This window comes from Brassica oleracea, chromosome C2 (assembly GCF_000695525.1).
Source record: "Brassica oleracea var. oleracea cultivar TO1000 chromosome C2, BOL, whole genome shotgun sequence".
Lineage (NCBI taxonomy): Eukaryota > Viridiplantae > Streptophyta > Magnoliopsida > Brassicales > Brassicaceae > Brassica > Brassica oleracea.
In genome coordinates, this window is record NC_027749.1 from 49,020,276 (window position 1) to 49,039,524 (window position 19,249).

General features: G+C 34.8%; 3 protein-coding genes across 3 annotated transcripts; all 3 read left to right on the forward strand.

Annotated features, from left to right (window-relative positions):
* Window positions 1-1,735: 1,735 nt before the first annotated feature.
* Window positions 1,736-8,625, forward strand: LOC106327368 (phosphoglucan, water dikinase, chloroplastic-like). Its single transcript, XM_013765507.1, has 19 exons — window positions 1,736-1,992; window positions 2,073-2,655; window positions 2,911-2,997; window positions 3,084-3,215; window positions 3,616-3,741; window positions 4,144-4,322; window positions 4,401-4,485; window positions 4,569-4,718; window positions 4,795-4,847; window positions 4,929-5,137; window positions 5,222-5,340; window positions 5,475-5,545; window positions 5,668-5,785; window positions 6,036-6,122; window positions 6,193-6,279; window positions 6,370-6,446; window positions 6,521-6,662; window positions 6,734-6,845; window positions 7,556-8,625. The coding sequence occupies exons 1-19, from the start codon at window positions 1,835-1,837 to the stop codon at window positions 8,458-8,460; spliced, it is 3,480 nt and encodes a 1,159-aa protein (XP_013620961.1). The 5' UTR covers window positions 1,736-1,834; the 3' UTR covers window positions 8,461-8,625.
* Window positions 8,626-9,138: 513 nt separating this feature from the next.
* LOC106326552 (two-component response regulator ARR22-like) lies at window positions 9,139-9,815 on the forward strand. The gene is made up of 2 exons (XM_013764501.1): window positions 9,139-9,395; window positions 9,551-9,815. The coding sequence occupies exons 1-2, from the start codon at window positions 9,174-9,176 to the stop codon at window positions 9,731-9,733; spliced, it is 405 nt and encodes a 134-aa protein (XP_013619955.1). The 5' UTR covers window positions 9,139-9,173; the 3' UTR covers window positions 9,734-9,815.
* Window positions 9,816-10,755: 940 nt separating this feature from the next.
* LOC106325104 (UMP-CMP kinase 3-like) lies at window positions 10,756-13,355 on the forward strand. Its single transcript, XM_013763131.1, has 10 exons — window positions 10,756-10,837; window positions 11,334-11,394; window positions 11,612-11,663; window positions 11,745-11,862; window positions 11,959-12,115; window positions 12,190-12,270; window positions 12,341-12,448; window positions 12,536-12,607; window positions 12,784-12,838; window positions 13,127-13,355. The coding sequence occupies exons 2-9, from the start codon at window positions 11,365-11,367 to the stop codon at window positions 12,793-12,795; spliced, it is 630 nt and encodes a 209-aa protein (XP_013618585.1). The 5' UTR covers window positions 10,756-10,837; window positions 11,334-11,364; the 3' UTR covers window positions 12,796-12,838; window positions 13,127-13,355.
* Window positions 13,356-19,249: the final 5,894 nt, after the last annotated feature.

Genomic DNA, 19,249 nt, shown 5'->3' on the forward strand with positions numbered 1-19,249 from the left:
TGAATTTTTTCATGATTAGGTTTTTAACGAGGCATTACGTAATATGAAATAGATAATCAAGGGGGAGTGTTAGATAATAATCATCCATCTCATGAAGACATCTGTCTCATGACTAATATTGTATTTGTCATTGTCACTAGTACACAAGTCATTCTGTGTATATATTGTTTCATCTCCTATAAATAGGGAGCGTATAGACTGAAAATAAGAATTAGTTTTCTACAACATCTCTCTCGTATTACACACACACGAACCTCTCTCCCACTCATTTTTCTCTCACTCTCAAGTCCCATCTCATCTCTCTTTTATTTCTATAAAAGATAATATATAATACCAAATATAAAATCATCTCCCACCAACAAGCACAAAGACTAGGAGAGAGATGCTCTCTCCTATGTCGCCTCGATCTCTGTCGCCGCAGGAAATTCCATCCATCCTCTGATCTTGACGTCTCCACAAGCCAAGAAGCTTTGATAGACGCACGTCTTCGCCTGCGCTTCGGTACGAGGAGAGCCGGTTCAGGCTCAGCTGATCGGCGAGGACGATTATGTTGGCGAGTCCTAAGGCTATCATGAAGCCGTCGTCGAGGGAGAGATTAGAAGCGGAATCGCAGGGAGGGAGGAGGAAAGAGCGGAGACGGCTGAGGAATTCGGCGAGGAGAGAGAGGAGCATGAGAGGGAGTGAATCGGAAGAGACGTCGCTGAGCTGACCTTGTAGCCCCATCTTCTTTTCTTCTTCGTATCATTTGCTTAGCTCATTTCCAGTATATATATATAGCTTTCTTGGCTTAAACCTATTCACCCCTTTTTTAATTCATCGATAAATGGTTCAATCGGTAATATTACAAACTTGTTTTTAAGATTTTAAGTTTCTACTAAATAACACAAATTAAATTATAAGCTATGGTAGGAAAGCGTTTGATTATGTTAGATTTAATATATATTTCACCTAATAATTAGGATTGTAACAAGATTTCTCATATCATTGTGTAACTACAGCTGTATCTATCATTTTCTTACCACTCCGATGATTATTATTATCTAATTAAAACACGTATAAACCCACAAATACCAAACTTTTATGCACGTGTTATGGTATGTACTATATACAAACCACTGTCGTAGAAGATGTTTTTTTTTCTCTTCATATTTCAACCTCCTCTATTGTTCTCTATTCAGAACAAATTGCTGAAGTGAAAAAAAAAAGATTTTGCACGATCCTCGCTAAGTTGTTGGCTCACACCACCTTCGATATTTTATTCGTGATGATAACGAAGCAAACACATGATGATAATTTCTCTAGTGGTTGGAAGTTTGGTTGTGGCGGAGGAGATCTCGATGGTTTGAGAAAGACCTCCGACATGATGTAAAAGCAAGGAAAATAGGTGGTTTCGGCGGAGGCTCTGCGGGTATCTGAGCTCCGGCGAAACGAGCGGTCCGGCGATCTCTTCTGGTTTCTTCCGGAGTCGATGAAGAGCAAGTTGAGGCGGAGAAACGCATGCCGGTCTGAATGGTGTAGATCATCCCACGTGTCTCTTCCTCTGCTTCCTTGTTTCTCTCATGGGCCTTGATCGTCCAGTTTTGTAAGGTTGGGCCGAGGGGCCGTCTAAGTCGTTTGGGGCTTCGGCCGTATGTTGTAGCCCGTTTATGTTTGGGCCTTTGGTGTTTCTGTTGTATCTGGGCGTGGCCCATTTGCTTTTAATAATATAAACTTGATGGAAAAAAAAAAAATCATCTCCCACCTTCTATTATACAACATTTGGCAATTTTCTCAGTGCATCTTTCTAGACTTTGAAGAAGATTTGAGAAAAATCTCTCTCTTATCACCACCTCCGATGGAGAGCATTGGCAGCCACTGTTACACCTCTCCCTTCACCTCCATCACAAGAAACTCCTCTCTCCCCAGACTCCTCCACTTCACTCCCAGAGTATTCCACATTCGCAGCCAATCAGACTCTCGTCGTCTCACATGCTCTGCTTCTTCCTCCACCATGTAAAGTCTCTTCCTTTCCTCCTCCTTTCAATCAAAACCGTTAATTAATTTGCAAAAATCGAAACTTTGATCTGACCCAGTGAAGAACAACGGATGAACAAAGATGGGTCGGGTCCGTCGAGAAAGAAAGTGAAGTTAAACGTGAGACTTAACCATCAAGTCAAGTTCGGTGAGCACGTGGCTATCTTTGGCTCAGCTGAAGAGATTGGCTCATGGAAGGAGAAATCTCCACTCACTTGGACTGAAACTGGATGGGTTTGCGAGCTTCACCTCAACGGAGGCCAGCCTCTGGAGTTCAAGTTCGTCATTGTGAAAACCGACGGTTCGCTCTCATGGGAGTCCGGTGACAATCGTGTCCTAAACCTCCCCAAGTCCGGAGCTTTCTCCGTCGTATGCCACTGGGACGCTACTAGAGAGGCGCTTGATGTTGTCTCTCAGGAGGAGGTTGGTGAGGGAGAGAGAGTGGTGGGGAGTAGTGAGAACGGTGCGCAGCTTCGGAAGAGTACGTTGGCTGGGGAGTGGAAAGGGAAAGAGGCTTCCTTTATGAGTTCTAATGAGCATGGAAGCAGAGAGGTTGGGAGGAGTTGGGATACTAGTGGTCTTGAAGGTCCGTGTCTCAAGATGGTGGAAGGTGATCGCAACTCTAGGAACTGGTGGAGAAAGGTATTACTATGAGTTTGGATGTGTACCTTTTAGTTAACAGCAATGTTCAAGAAATTGCTAGGCTGTGGCTAGGCGCCTTATAGAGAATTATTGTTTAGGGGGGTGTGGGCTTCACCGTTTTTTTTAATTAAAAATTGGTTACAAAAATGGTTTCAGACCCGATTTGCTGACTAGGCGCCGCCTAGACCAATTTTTAAGCTTTCACATTTGGATGAAACTGTCTCTTATTTGTTGAATCTTTTCATGTGTTCAAAGCTTGAAACGGTACGGGAGGTTATAGTTGGGAGTGTTGAGAGGGAGGAAAGGTTGAAGGCGCTTATATACTCTGCAGTGTATTTGAAGGTTTCTCTAATTCTCTTCTTTGTAGCCTTATCTGGAAGTTCACCTTTGTTTATCTTTGTTTTGGTTTTGTTTGGCATCTTATGCAGTGGATAAACACAGGACAGATTCCATGTTTTGAAGATGGAGGGCATCACCGTCCGAACCGGCATGCTGAGATCTCCAGGCTTATATTCCGTGAGTTGGAGAACATTTGCAGCAAGAAAGATGCTACTGCAGAGGTGACACATGTTTTAACCGTCTATTGTAATGTTCAAGAAATAGCTAGGCGGGATTAGCGACTAGGCGGATTATTCGAGTCTAGGCAAGGCATTATTTATTTATTTTATATAGATTTTACATTTATGTAAAAAATTAGTTTTTGCATTTAATTATAAAAATATTTTGATGAATCAAAATTATATTATACAAAACAAAAGAAATTAGTCAAATTTGTGGATTTGTACTAATACTATTGCTTAATGTAACAAATTTAGACAAATTAAAATTGATTTAAACCGATATTAACTGATTTAGAACAATCTAAACCGATTTGAGTAGTATAAATTGGAATTTAAGAAAATTATTTTGGCTAAGACCGAGTTGTAGCTTCTCTAAGTTGGATATGCTTTTGTTTGGTAGGAAGTGCTTGTTGCTAGGAAAATCCATCCGTGTTTACCTTCTTTCAAAGCAGAGTTCACTGCATCTGTCCCTCTAACTAGAATTAGAGACATCGCCCATCGCAATGACATTCCTCATGATCTCAAGGTAATAATAATACTCTCTTTACCTGTTCTGTCAGGTGTTATTGGTTTATATATTTTGATTGATTTAGAAATCCATATAGTATTTATAAATCCAAGTAAAATATGCAAATCCGGAGGTTTTTCCTCGAATTTGAGTCTTTGTATTTTTAACTAAAAAATCCAAACAAATCCATTCAAATCCATTATAAAATCAAATATATTAGTAAATCCGTACGATTGAATAACACTTGATTTGATATAGAATTTATGAATCATTAAACCGATAACACATGATTTTAAAATCATAGAACCAATAACACTAGATTTAGTTCGGATTTTCAAATCCATTAAAATACAATAACCAATAACCCCTACTAAAGGTGTTAACTGTCATAGTATTCATTACAAGATATCTTTGTTCCAGCAAGAGATCAAGCACACCATACAAAACAAGCTTCACCGGAATGCCGGTCCAGAAGATCTAATTGCAACAGAAGCAATGCTTGAGAGAATCACTGAGACTCCAGGAAAATACAGTGGAGACTTTGTGGAGCAGTTCAAAATATTCCATAATGAGCTTAAGGATTTCTTTAATGCTGGAAGGTACTTACATTTTCTGAAGCCAGCCCTTTTCTTTCATCATATGTGTAATGATTTTATAGCTCTTGTATCTTGTTGCAGCCTCACTGAACAACTTGATTCTATGAAAGTTTCTATGGATGAGAGAGGTCTTTCTGCTCTCACTTTGTTTCTTGAATGTAAAGAGGTAAAATACTAAACACAATCATTGCAAAGTTAGTTATTGTAGTCTGCACGAGTCTTGATTTGCATAATATTTATATTTACCAGCGCCTTGACGCATCTGGAGAATCAAGCAATATTTTGGAGTTGATTAAAACTATGCATTCTCTGGCTTCTCTAAGAGAAACAATTGTTAAGGAACTTAATAGCGGCTTGCGAAATGATGCTCCTGATGCTGCCATTGCAATGCGCCAGAAGGTGAGCTTTTCTTAAACACAGTTTACATTATCAATTAGCAATTTGTTTATTTATATAGTTTGCTACCTTTGTTTAGTGGCGTCTTTGTGAGATTGGCCTCGAGGATTACTTCTTTGTTCTACTAAGCAGGTCTGCATAAGATTTTTTTTAATTTCTTTTGGAGCTTCTTTATTTCCCAGCCTCATGTCTTGTCAATGATTTTTTGAGTAGATTCCTGAATGCTCTTGAAACTATGGGAGGAGCTGTTAAACTGGCGAAAGATGTGGGATCAAGAGATGTTTCCTCGTGGAATGATCCTCTAGATGCTTTGGTCTTGGGTGTTCACCAAGTGGGTCTATCTGGTTGGAAGCAAGAGGAATGTTTAGCCATTGGAAACGAACTCCTAGCGTGGCGGGAGAGAGACCTACTTGAAAAAGAAGGTTACTTCCTTCTCTCACTTATCTCAACTCCTTCTCCATGTAAGAGCTATAACTAGAAGCTGCTTATGCTCATTTCTTATGTAGGGGAGAAGGATGGGAAAACAATTTGGGCCATGAGGCTGAAAGCAACACTTGATCGAGCAAGGAGATTAACAGCAGAATATTCTGATTTGCTTCTTCAAATATTTCCTTCTAATGTGGAGGTACACATAATCACATGCCTTACATTCTGAATGTTAGTGATGCACAAACTCGTTTTTGTTCAACCAGAAAAAGACTTATTTGACCAAATCATTACTCTGCTGCTAATATTAATAGAACTTGCTTCTCGTTTCAGATATTAGGAAGAGCTCTAGGGATTCCAGAGAACAGTGTCAAAACCTATACAGAAGCTGAGATTCGTGCTGGGTAAGTCTGTCCTTTACTTCCTAGTACTTAACTTAAGCCGTACAAGCAGCCTCATGAAATCATTTGAGAATGTTTCTCTTTCTGTATATTCCTCTGACCAAACCTGTGGTTCTACCTTGTAGTATAATTTTTCAGATCTCAAAGCTCTGCACTTTTCTTCTGAAAGCTGTTAGAAACACACTTGGTTCTGAGGGATGGGACGTCATTGTACCTGGATCAACTTTTGGGACATTAGTTCAGGTACGTGGAGAAGGCAAATGAACAACATAGCTTTGGTCTTCACTTTATTGCTTTGTGATTCATTTTCATTTCCAAGCCCAGCTGTTGACTCATACTGTCTGGTCTCAGTTCTTTAAAAGATAATGTTATGTGTGAACTCTTCATAAGTACAACTTTTAATGTCTTTGTGTTCTAGAACCATATGCTTGGCTTTGTAACTTGGATGAGAATTCACAGTTGCATATTTTTCTCTTGGGTTTTGTGACTGCAGGTGGATAGCATTGTGCCAGGTTCATTACCATCAACTGATGGTGGTCCTGTTATTCTATTGGTCAACAAAGCTGATGGCGATGAAGAGGTTTTTGACCACCCTAACATTCAACCTCGTTGTGACTCCTAACATCATTCTGAAGATTACATTGTAACAGGTAAGTGCTGCTAATGGGAACATAGCTGGAGTCATGCTTCTCCAGGAACTTCCTCACTTGTCTCACCTCGGCGTTAGAGCGCGGCAGGCAATATAACCTTCACCCCCTTATTTCATTTCCCAAAAAAAATCTACTAAAGAAGTGCATTGTTGACACTCTCTATTTCACATCACACAGGAGAAAATAGTCTTTGTGACATGTGATGACGATGAAAAGGTGGCTGAGATACGGCGACTTGTTGGAAAATATGTGAGGTAAATTCATTCTGACGTTATCCTAGAGGCTCCATGTCTCTTCTCTAATGTTCTTTATAATGTGAACCTTACAGTTTGGAAGCATCTCCAAGCAATGTGAATCTGATACTGTCAACTGAAGATAACAAAAGGACGGATAAGAAGAGTGTATCTGTCAGTGAAGAAGAGTCAAAGCCTGTTTCCTCATCTTCTAATAGCCTCCTTCACTCATCGAAGGTCAATTTTTGATATCTCTTCGGACTTTCACACTCAGATTTCATACTGATTTAGGAAATGTTCGTCCACAGGATATCCCTAGTGGAGGAATCATAGCACTTGCTGATTCAGATGTATCAACATCTGGTTCAAAAGCTGCTGCATGTGGTCTTCTTGCATCTCTAGCAGCTGCCTCTACTAGAGGTAAAAGTTTTCTTTAGGCCTTCAGATTTTGTAACTGAACCAAAAGTTTCGGTTATGGTTTGATTTGGTTCAGTTTTGGTTTGGTTTTAATTTTCAAAAAAATAAATAACTGAATTATTTGAAATTAACCAAAATAACCAAACTAAATTAACCAAACTAGCCGGAAATAAACCGAATTTAACCAAACTAACCGAATTTAACCAAAAATATCTGAATCTTTAGAAAATTATACTGAAATCTAAACGAGACCAAAAAATCGGTTATTTCCGGAAGCAAAACTGAAAGCCAAAATTAACCGAAAAGCAAACTGAACCAAAAAAAATGGTTTACTTTGGTGGGATTGTGGCGAACTGAACTACCCGAAACCGAAAATATCTAACCCCAACAAACTGAATTTAACCAAATTAACCGAATTAAACCAAAAATATCTGAATCTTTAGAAAATTATACCGAAATCTAACCGTGACCAAAAAATTGGTTATTTCCGGAAGCAAAATTAAAAACCAGAACTAACCGAAAAGCAAACTGAACCAAAAAAAATTGGTTTACTTTGGTGGGATTGTGGCGAACGGAACTACCCGAAACCGAAAATACCTAAACCCGAACAAACCGAATCTGCATGGCTAGTTTTCTTAAGGGGATTAAATTGACTGAAACACTATCTGATCTCTTTCTAAACCGCTTTGTGTGGTTTTAAAATGAATCTGCAGTGCACAGCGAACATGGAGTTCCAGCATCATTCAAGGTTCCAACTGGAGTTGTCATACCTTTTGGCTCCATGGAGTTAGCTTTAAAGCAAAGCAACTCAGAAGAAAAGTTTACATCTCTCCTAGAAAAGCTAGAAACCGCCACACCTCAAGACGGTGAGCTAGACAGCATATGTGATCAGATCCATGAACTGATGAACTCACTGCAAGTCCCTAAAGAAACAATCAACAGCATAAGCAAAGCCTTTCCCCAAGACGCTCGTCTCATTGTTCGTTCAAGCGCCAACGTTGAGGACTTAGCTGGAATGTCAGCAGCAGGGCTCTATGAATCGATCCCCAACGTGAGTCCCTCGGATCCTTCAGTGTTCTCTGCTTCCGTTTGCCGAGTTTGGGCTTCTCTCTACACAAGAAGAGCTGTCCTAAGCCGTAGAGCTGCTGGTGTCTCTCAAAGAGAAGCTTCAATGGCGGTTCTTGTTCAAGAAATGCTTTCTCCGGACTTATCTTTCGTTCTCCACACTGTGAGTCCATCTGATCCAAAGAGCAACCTCGTGGAAGCTGAGATTGCTCCTGGTTTAGGTGAGACTTTAGCTTCGGGGACGAGAGGAACACCGTGGAGACTAGCTTCGGGTAAGCTTGATGGGATTGTGCAGACCTTAGCGTTTGCTAACTTTAGTGAAGAGCTTCTTGTGTCAGGAAAAGGTCCTGCTGATGGCAAGTATGTTCGGTTGACCGTTGACTATAGCAAGAAACGGTTAACGGTTGACTCGGTGTTTAGACAGAGACTCGGTCAGAGACTCGGTTCGGTTGGTTTCTTCTTGGAAAGGAACTTCGGTTGTGCACAAGACGTTGAAGGTTGTTTGGTTGGTGAAGATGTTTACATTGTTCAGTCAAGGCCACAACCTCTGTAAAAAACCTTTTTCTTTTACTTTTATATAAATCGAATAATAAAAATGTCAGAAATCAAATCGGCAATCGTGTATGTTTAATAGTGACATATATATTTACTAAATCATGTTTGTGGAATTATCAGATTTTAAATTATTAACTTACCTAATAAAATATCTTCGAGGAAAGAGATGCAATCTGTACAAGATTTTGTTATATCATTCTGCCAATTTTGTTTTGTTAAAAAATAATACGTAGTTATTTAATAATCTCAGAACTTTCAATGAATTTTAGATTTTTTTTTTCTTTTATGAATTACAACTGAATCAAAGTTAAATCATATAATGTGATATTTATTGCTAAAATTAGCAGAAAATATCTCTAAATTTATAATCATATATGATTATTTGCTATTCTGTCTCTTGCTCCCATTGTGTTTAGGCTAATTAATATCTCGATACATTGACATTAATTGATCTAAATCTAAACCCTAAGTATCATGAAAAGTTAAAGATCTTGATCAATCTTAGTGTAATAAAAAATGGAAAATACCACTAGATCTCCTCAGAATCCAAAACACAATCCAACTGATCCTGTTTTTGGGTGTTTATAAGTTGATGAATCTTGTCTTTATCAATGTCTTCTCCTTTTAAATAGAGACTGCAACGAGTTTTTGAGATTCCATCACAAACATATTTGCTTAGAAGTCTATAATATTTTCTTAGAAGTTTTTGAGATGGCCGGTGAAGTTCCAAATTTGGAAGCGTCGAAGTTAACAGCTTTGGTCGTCGATGACAACTTTGTAAACCAAAGTGTCCATCATAAACTTTTGGACCGTCTCGGGATTAAAAACGACGTCGTATCTAACGGCCAAGAAGCCGTTGACGTTCATTGTTCCGGCAGAAACTATGATCTCATCCTCATGGACATGGATATGCCCATCATGAATGGTATTCAGGTATATTGATTTATCTTTCACTCATCCATAATAAAGAAGCCTTAGGAAACTGTTCTACTTAATGCTGGAATTAGACTCCTTATAAATGCATTTTAGTATTTTTCAATAACTGATGGATTGTTTTGTATTTGATTAATTGAATATTTTTGTATTAGGCGACAAGGAGACTAAGAGAGATGGGGATAGAGAGCAAGATAGCAGGAGTAACAACTAGAGCTGAGGAAGAAGAGGTGAAAGAGTTTATGGAAGCTGGACTTAATGACTTTCAAGAGAAACCTCTCACCATCTCTAAACTTGTCTCTATTCTTCATAATCTTGAGTTCTACGTCCAAACCTAGTTAATAATATCTATTTCTTAACCTTCACTTTATAACATACTTATAGTTTTGAATATCCATAGTTTCAAATAGTAATTGCCAAAGCCGATAAAGTTTTCGAGCAAGTCAAGCTTGAATTTACATAATACTTTTTTTGAGGTTTATGATTAAAAATAGGTCACCGTGCATGAATTACCACAATATACTCACCTCAGCCATCATAAAAGTGTTAAACAATTGGGATGCTTTTATAGCAAGACGAATAAACGTCTCATGAAAATAAGCGTTGTGTCACGTGAGTAGATTTAACTTGAATCGTTAAATTCGAAGTACAACCTTGACTTATGAAATAGTGTGACACAAAAGCAAGAACTTTAGTCAAATTCAAATCTACCACCAGTTAATTCATCCACTACTAAAGTTATACGCAAGGTCCATATGTTAGGCTCGTTTGGCTCATAGACACCTAGCTTGCATCGTTAAATTCAAAGTACGTTGACTTATGAAAAAGTGTTGACACAAAAGCAAGAACTCTAATAAAATATAGTGCAGTTAAACGCAAGGTCCATATGTTTGGCTCGTTTGGCCGATAGACCTAAAAATTCAGACCCGGTCTAGAGGCAGCATGTATAAGCAAATTTAATAAGTTGTAATCACCGTACACCATGAACAGTCCATCTACTGCATAACGTTGCCAAAGAAACGTTTAAGCATATTTTACATTGTGTGGCATGTATAATAACCATTCTTGTATTGGTTGATTATATTCATAGAAAAATTAGATCGAATACTATATCAGATTAGAAATCACTATTTTTTTCTGTGTGCTTAGCTTATTCATTGGAATCGGTTGAGTACTAATAATATCAAAATAATTGTGTGCTTGATTTAAAAATGTCAAATAACAAAAATAAAGTATTATATTAAAAAGAAAAACTAAAAGTAATAGACGCATGGACGTTACTTAAAAAGTAACCAACAGAACATTAAATAAATAATTAAAACGGAATGTATATATATATAAAAATATATGTATGTGTGCATATTTATATCGCTTTGCCTCTCCTTCTCCATTTCTCACCTTTCAGCGTCTAATCAAAGCTCTCCGTGCTCCCTTTGCTTCAGGTTCGCAGATCTTTTTTCCATTGTCTCTTTCACAGCTTCTTATAACCCTGTCTGAAAATTGCCTGCGTATCTCCAAAACATTTGTAATTGGTTTGTGTCTTTCACTCATGTCATTTTCCACCAATGCTCGATCTCTTACAATTCATCCAAAGTTTGCATCTTTATTAGATCCTTGATTCATTCTCCAGATTTAGATCTCCGCTTAAGTCACATGAATTCGAATTCTTCTAGATTGAATCATTTTTTTAGAATTGAATTGTTTCAAAGTTCTTATTTTTATGTTCTGTCGGATCTGGGTTCTTTGTGTGTTGATCTGTATACACGTCAGCATTTGTCTGTGCTTACATCACTTGATCTTTCTTATGACATGTGCTGTAGAATTCGGTAAAAGCTGTTTTAAAGTTTTTACCTTTATGTTCCCTTAGATCTACGCTTTTGGTTCCATTAATGGAGATTTTAAAGAAAAAATGATTTAAATCCTTCTTATTAATCACAGGTAATATTTGAACGAATTGATTATTAGTACCATGGGATCCGTTGTTGATGCTGCAAACAAGGTAATGATTCCACACTTCTGATGGAATTTTATAAACCATTTTAAGTATGCAGAAGATTGTTGTGTGACTATAATGATCTTATTGTTAAAATAATCCTAATTTCTGAGGAAGTAAAAAATACCATTATCATGTTCCAATTACATACAGTGATTGTTCTGCTTAGGAGCTACATTGTTAAAGCCTATTTTGAAGTTTGTTTCTAATCTATTTTCTCCAGGAGGTAAATGGAACCTCAAGTGCAAAGAAACCAACTGTTATTTTTGTCCTGGGTAAGTTGCATTGTCCTTATGAACCATGAGATTCTCTCTTAGCTCTACTTATTGAAAGTTAATTGTACATCTTCTGAGCAGGTGGTCCAGGCAGTGGGAAAGGTACACAGTGTGCCTATATCGTTGAGCATTTTGGTTACAGACATCTCAGTGCTGGAGACCTTCTCAGGGCTGAGATTAAATCAGGTTCTGAAAACGGGTATGTTCTTTAAACTTCTCAGATTTTACATTCATTATCCTTCTTGAGATTCTTTATTGAAGCGGTTTTCGACTTTATTTTGTCCTTTTACAACAGAACAATGATCCAGAACATGATTAAAGAAGGGAAGATTGTGCCTTCTGAGGTTACAATCAAGCTTCTCCAGAAAGCAATTCAGGAGAACGGGAATGACAAGTTCCTCATTGATGGTTTCCCTCGCAATGAGGAGAACCGAGCAGCATTTGAAAAAGTTGTAAGTTAACACTCAAAATGTTTATGTTTGGCAATACAATTGCTTAAATGACATGTCTTTGGTGGTTTCTGTAGACTGAGATCGAACCAAAGTTTGTCTTGTTCTTTGATTGTCCTGAGGAAGAGATGGAGAGACGCTTATTGGGACGTAACCAGGTTAGTAATAAGCGTTTACTCTGCCTAGCCTCTTGTTCCATATATATATTGATTGTTGTCTCTAATGAAGGGGAGAGAGGATGACAATATTGAGACTATAAGGAAGCGTTTCAAGGTGTTTCTTGAGTCTAGCTTACCAGTGATTCAGTACTATGAAGCTAAAGGGAAAGTTAGGAAGGTAAAATCTTATTTCTTCTCTAATTCCATGAAGGTCCAGTGATTGCCAGTTGTAACAAACTGTTGTTGTTTCTACTTGGCTCTTCAGATTCATGCCGCAAAGCCCATTGATGATGTATTTCAGGAGGTGAAGGCAGTGTTTTCTCCTGAAGCTGAGAAGGTAAAAACACCAATATCTGCAGTGTCCTCTAATTATTAGTAGTCAAAAATGAAATATAAGATTCATATGAACCAGATGTAATGTAGAAGCTTGTGACTAATGTTCTACAAGTTTGAATCAATGGATTCATGATTGGTAGATTCTTGAGTTAACGAATCTATTAACGTTTTATTTAGGTTGCAGCCTAGGCAGCAGCATCAGTAAAGAGATATCCAGATTAATTGATCTCAGGTATGTATGTTTTAACAGTCAATGGTAATCATTTTCCAACTCATGTTTTGATGTATAAAAGTAAAAAAGTTAACTTAAGAATCTGGGAGAAAGGCTATGGAAACTAATGCTTTGTTATAGCAAATGTATAGTATATAGTTCTGTAGAATTTTTAGGACAAAAGGAGTATGTATGTGATGGTTATTAATGTCTGCTTTCTTTAAGATTTTATAGTTCTGTAGAATCTTTGGGACAAAAGGAGTATGATGTATGTGATGATTAATGTCTGCCTTGTTTAAAATTTTACAGTGGCATCTTTACTAGGAAGTCCATGCTTGGCCGTATTTTTCTTCTTCTACATAACCATATGATTACTGTTATTATTGTAATACACATTCTACCTTTTTTTGTGCAACTTAATACATATTCTACCTATATTATATAATTTTTGTTTTAGTTTTGGTATTTGGTGGGATTTGTGAGATTGGCTTTCTGTAATAATTTCATTAAAATTTTGAATTCATGGGATTTTATAATATACTACATTAATTTCTATTTATCTTAACTTTTTGTTTTCACCAAAATCCCCATATTATTTAATTAATTATCAAAAAGACGTATCTAATGTGCATATAATACTAACTCGACTCAGTCTGTTATTATGGCTAAACTTATCTATAATTCTCAACTTGAATTCATATCACCTACCTCGTGAGCTAGTTAGTATAACTCCAGAGACCACACCGTTCTCTTTTGGCTGCTGGTGTGCATTAGAATGGTAGAGCCTTCTTTTCATGCACGCCAAGAACGGTGCACACAAGTCTCTGAGTCATTAGGAAGTTCATCAGGGATAACCTGTTACAGAAAATCTAACACCCCAACCGCCCCCGCCATTGGATCTCACGTCTCGTAAGCATGATTAACAAATACAAAATTTAATAATAGATGTGAATTTAAAAGTATATTGTAAAGTATTTAATTTTTTGTCAGCATAAAATATTAATTTAAATAACAATATATTTTGGTTGGATTTAAAATTTATTAAAAATCTACGGGACAACAATAATGGTCTCTTGTTCATTAAAAATGATAAAAACAATACTAGTAAACTTTTTCAACGATTGTAAAATATGATATTAAAAACTATGAGAAACATTACAAAGACAATTTTACAACCGAAAATTTTACTTGCTTTACAGGAATTCACGCTTGAGTATATCACTATAGGCTGTCTTATGAAATCCTCTGAAAATCTTATGTAAGTCTTTTGTCTTTTAATCTACATAAATTGTCTTCGGTAAGACTCAAAATTCATGCCTCATAATGTTGAAGTAAACTATGCCTCGCATATGTTCATAATTATCAGTCACTAAATGACATAACAAAAAAATGAAATAACAAGAATGCAGTTCAAACAATAGTTAGCTAATCCTATTTATGTCAAACCAAGCAGAGGTCTAACCAACCTAACAAATCAAACAACAAAAACACAAACAAAAAACAGCAATGTACTATATATAGAGGCAAAAACTCAATATATAAACGCCTTCCTCTCTATCACCAATGTACACATCTCATACAGCAAACACAAATCCTAGAGTTTTGTTTTGAACCAAAGAAACTTGTAAGAGAAAAATGGCGGGAAAAGTGTATATGGTCATGGCATTGATAATGATGGGGTTTGTTTTACAAGCATGCAATGGAATGAAACCTGATGTTTATGATGGTGAGGATAGCAAGCCAACAGAGGATTCAAGATTCTTTTGCTTCAGAAATTGTTCCATTAGATGTGGCAAACAAAACAAACCTTGTTATGAAGATTGTTTGCCAAAATGTGGTCTACCAAGACGACATGCTAAACCAACAACATCTTCATCACCTTCCTCTACCGTTTGATGGATCAAGCTAACTGCTGAAGATGTCGTCAATCAAGAAGGAAAATTTGAGAATTATGATAAACTTTGATTATATCTCTGGTATTTGTGTGACAAGTGTATTCAAACTTGTTTTCTATTATAAGGACATAGACCACCTTCTGTCAAAATACGTGATCACGATTCACATATAACAATAGAAACGTACAACAAAAAAACAAAACATGAGAGTAGTGTATTTAGACTCGACTAACCACTTAAATCATACAAAACTCTGAAACATGGAATCTGATCACTATAACCTAAATATAAAAACATCTATCAGCTTTCCCGTGTTTCTGAAGCAATCTCCCTTGCTCACTTTCTGCTTCTATTTTTTTCTGCACTATGCTTGTTGCTAAACCTTGTCTGAAGCATACATACTCCGTGATCGCAACAAGCACGAAAGGATTCGCATTTAATAACACCAAAAAGGACGAGGATGTCTCTCTCTCTCTCTCTCTCTCTCTCTCAAGAGCAGAAACCATTAAATTAGAACATTTTAGAACCCTCTCTTGTCAGGACAATCTGCTGCCATGTGTCCTGAACTCCCACAATTGAAGCAAGCACCTCCAAAACTCCTGTTTTACATACATCAATCAATCAGTTCAATAGGAAAAGTGCGCAAATTTTAACATGATTTGTTTGAAGCTCAAAGAAGAACTCACCTCTCCTAGGAAGGAGCTCTGCTGCTTGATGATCTTCTGTCATTACTACCGCCAATCAATCAATCATCAGAACAACTTCTGGAACCACCTCCATGGGACCAGCTGCTTCCTCCTCCACCACTGCTTCTACCTCTTCTGTTATCATCACCTCCCCAACTATCACGTCCTCGTAATGAGCCTCCTCTACCTCCAAATCTTGACCCTCTAGTTATTGTTATAATACACATTTTACCTAGTATATAATTTTTGTTTTTGTTTGTACTTGATGGAATTTGTGAGATTGGCTTTCTCTTATTTATTTCAGAAACTTGAAATCATGGGATTTTATGATATACTATATTAGTTTGTCTTTATGTTAACTTTTGTTTTTCACAGCTAGTACGTGTAACTCATCATAATTTCTGTTTTTGTAATTTACCATAAAATTGCTTGGAATTTTTCAAATGATTATGTATTCAAAAATGTTGTAAATACTACTGGATTCTAATTTGATATAGAAAATTCTAGTTGAATAAAACCAAATCATAATTTTTTTTTTTTTTTTTTTTGTCAAAAAAAAATTTGTCAGCGGGATTAACAGATATAAAATTTTATAACACTGAATTTTAGAATCTTGGAGAGTCTCATCTTGCCAATGAGATGATGAAATTGTGTGGGAAAGAGCGGCTTAGTCAATACATCAACCAATGGATGTTCAGTATTGATATGTAAAAGTTTGGTTCCGCTATTACTACTCACTGTAGAAATGTAGAATCATTAATTAAATAACCGTAGATTTTTGTTGGATTTAAATTTTATTAAAATCCATGAGACCACAGTGTAAACTATACCTCACATATTTTCATATTTTCCAGCCACTAAAGTACATAACAAGAATGAAATAACAAGAATGCAGTTCAAACAATAGTTAGCCAATCCTATTTATGTCAAGCCAGACATAAATCTAACCAAACTAAACATATCAAACAACAAAAACAACAAATGTACTATATATAGAGGCAAAAACTCAATATATAAAAGCGTTCCTCTCTAACACCAATCTACACATCTCATACAACAAACACAAGTCTTATAGTTTTGTTTTAAACAGAAGAAACTTTAAGAGCAAAATGGCGGGAAAAGTGTATATGGTCATGGCAATAATAATGATGGGGTTTGTTTTACAAGCATGCAATGGAATGAATGTTGATGTTGATGATGGTGATGATATCAAGCCAACACAAGATTCAAGATTCTTTTGCTTCAGAGTATGTTCCATTAATTGTGGCAAACAAAACAAGCCTTGTTACCAAGAATGTTTGCCAAAATGTGGTCTCCCACGACGACTTGCTAAACCAACAACATCTCCATCATCACCGTCCTCCACCGTTTGATTTTTTTTTATTATTTGTGATTTGTGTCTTTTAAGTTCTATCTATATATCAATTGAGCCAACTGCTAAAGTTGTCTTCTATGTGTGTTTATCAACATCATACATTTGTAACTGTGGATATAAATACATGAAGAATGGTTCAGTTGATTAATTGCCAACATATTAATAATAGTCATGAACATAATATTATTTAAGGTAGGAGATTAACCTCTATTGGAGTTAGTAACACTATGTTACATGGAATTGGAAGCGGCACGTGAAAGCAGAATCGTATGAAAACACAGAAGCGAGTTTTTAAAAAAATTAGGAGGCGGGTACGTGTTGGAAGCGTATATCGAATATATATATATAATAGAAAATGATTTTATAAAATTTTATGACTAAAAGTATATTATAAATTATAAGAAACTTTTTAATATATATTATGTACAAAATGTAATAATTTTAAAATAATAATAAGAAACATTATCAAATGGTTTGAAAATCAGTCGTAAATTTTTCATAAATTTGATGTAAACATAACTGACGAATATTAAATAATAAAAAATGCTTGTGGAATTAATTTTGTAAACCATGATAGATAATTTTATTAATTTTTTATTTTTATTTTTATAAATGACTAATAAGACATATATGCACATAATAAGACATTAATAATTATTATAATTCTTTATATACGAATGTAATGTTTTATAATATTATTAAATCAATATATCAATTTCTATAAATTGTGTTCTACTAATTATTTTATGTAGTATATAAATATAAAAATAATTAATTAAAAGTTATTATTAAATTTGGGATGATTTTAAGAGAAAAGTTATATTATTTCAGTTTTAATAATTAAAAGTAAAATTAAAACTAATAAAAAATGAGTTAATAAACAGAATATTTTATTTTTATTCTTATATGATAATATCTATAATTTTAATCAAATCTATACTGTTATTTGAGAAGTGAATTTGCTTACTTGTCATAGTTTTCATGATTTTAGTTAATTTTCTTACTTGTCATTTTCCATGATTTTAAGATAAATCATTAGTTTAATTAATATTATTATTTAAAATTTTGCTTACTTACCATTTTTTCCATGATTTTAGTTAATATTCTACTGATATATATATATACTATTATTTTTAAATATATATATTTTAATATATAATTTTCATGATATTTAGGACATTTAGTTAATAAATAGATATTAACAATATTTTACTGATAATATAATCATTACTTTTATCTCATATTAATTTATGATTTTAATGACTAATATTATAGTCATTTCTTTGATTTTTATAGGAAATATTGATGAAATACAAATTTTATATATAAGTATTTTAATATATCTGAATTAACTGGTTTCTTTGGTTTATTCGGTTTGATCGCTTAATATACTCAACCATATCCATATACCGCAGTTTCTTAAAAATAACATCCATTCAGTTTACTCGATACTACCAAATCAAGACCGTTTTCTCTATTTCGGTTTGGTTCGGTTTTACCGGATTGAACACTCCTAGACTATTGTTATTTTATTAATTTTTTATAGTTGTATTTTTTTATAATCTTTTTCAATACCACATGATTTCTTTTCGGTCCAAATACTACATGTATTTAATTTCAAATACAAATTTTCTAATTTAATTATTACTATAGAAAATATTTTGATCCAATAAAACATAACTTAGTACATTGATTACCAATATGAATATTGAAGTTTTATAATTTATAATAATTTAAATTTTGTATCTAATTTAGTTATTATTATTTTATAAAAATAAATATTAGAATTAAAAATTGTTAGATATATAGATATATTAATCCGCTTAAGGTGCGGGACATCAACTAGTTATAAAATATTTATTATAGGCTGGAATTGTGAGATTGGCTTTCTCTTATTTCATAAACTTGAAATCATGTGATTTTTTATATACCATATTAATTTCTCTTTATGTTAAATTTTTTTTCACAGCTAGTTTGTATAACTCATCAAATCATAAAAAAAAATATTTTAGTAATTTACTGTGATATTTATTGGAATTTTTCTAATGATTATGTATTCAAAAATGTTCTAAATAGTACGGGATTCTAATTAGATATGGAAAATGTTGATTGAATAAAACCAAATAATAAAAATCTCGTAAGCATGATTAACAAATATAGAATACTAGTGTTCCACCCGTAAAAGATGATTAGTTTATTATATTAATCAGTGTGTTTTGTAGCAAATGTATTGCGAGGTTCATGCTAATACTCAACGTATTGCAATATCTGTAGACAACAAATATATATGTACTTAAGTTCTGTTAGGATAATAGTCACCTTCTCTTATTTCTTAGAGGGACAAAGTGATTAATAGTTTTTTTCTAAATCTTATTTAACATTTCAATTCATTTTACTTGGTTGCAAGGTTTGTGTTAGCTTTTGTTATGTTTCTCTTACAACAATTATCTTTCTTATATAAAAGAAAAAAAATAAA

Excerpts from the sequence above, each read along its gene's own strand:
- LOC106327368 (XM_013765507.1), top strand. The coding sequence starts at position 1,835 with ATGGAGAGCATTGGCAGCCACTGTTACACCTCTCCCTTCACCTCCATC. Across the intron at positions 4,848-4,928 it reads TTCTTTGTTCTACTAAGCAG|ATTCCTGAATGCTCTTGAAA; the intron begins GTCTGCATAAGA and ends TTTTTTGAGTAG. Across the intron at positions 5,341-5,474 it reads TATTTCCTTCTAATGTGGAG|ATATTAGGAAGAGCTCTAGG; the intron begins GTACACATAATC and ends TTCTCGTTTCAG.
- LOC106326552 (XM_013764501.1), top strand. The coding sequence starts at position 9,174 with ATGGCCGGTGAAGTTCCAAATTTGGAAGCGTCGAAGTTAACAGCTTTG. Across the intron at positions 9,396-9,550 it reads CCATCATGAATGGTATTCAG|GCGACAAGGAGACTAAGAGA; the intron begins GTATATTGATTT and ends TTTTTGTATTAG.
- LOC106325104 (XM_013763131.1), top strand. The coding sequence starts at position 11,365 with ATGGGATCCGTTGTTGATGCTGCAAACAAG. Across the intron at positions 11,664-11,744 it reads AACTGTTATTTTTGTCCTGG|GTGGTCCAGGCAGTGGGAAA; the intron begins GTAAGTTGCATT and ends TCTTCTGAGCAG. Across the intron at positions 12,116-12,189 it reads GAGCAGCATTTGAAAAAGTT|ACTGAGATCGAACCAAAGTT; the intron begins GTAAGTTAACAC and ends TGGTTTCTGTAG.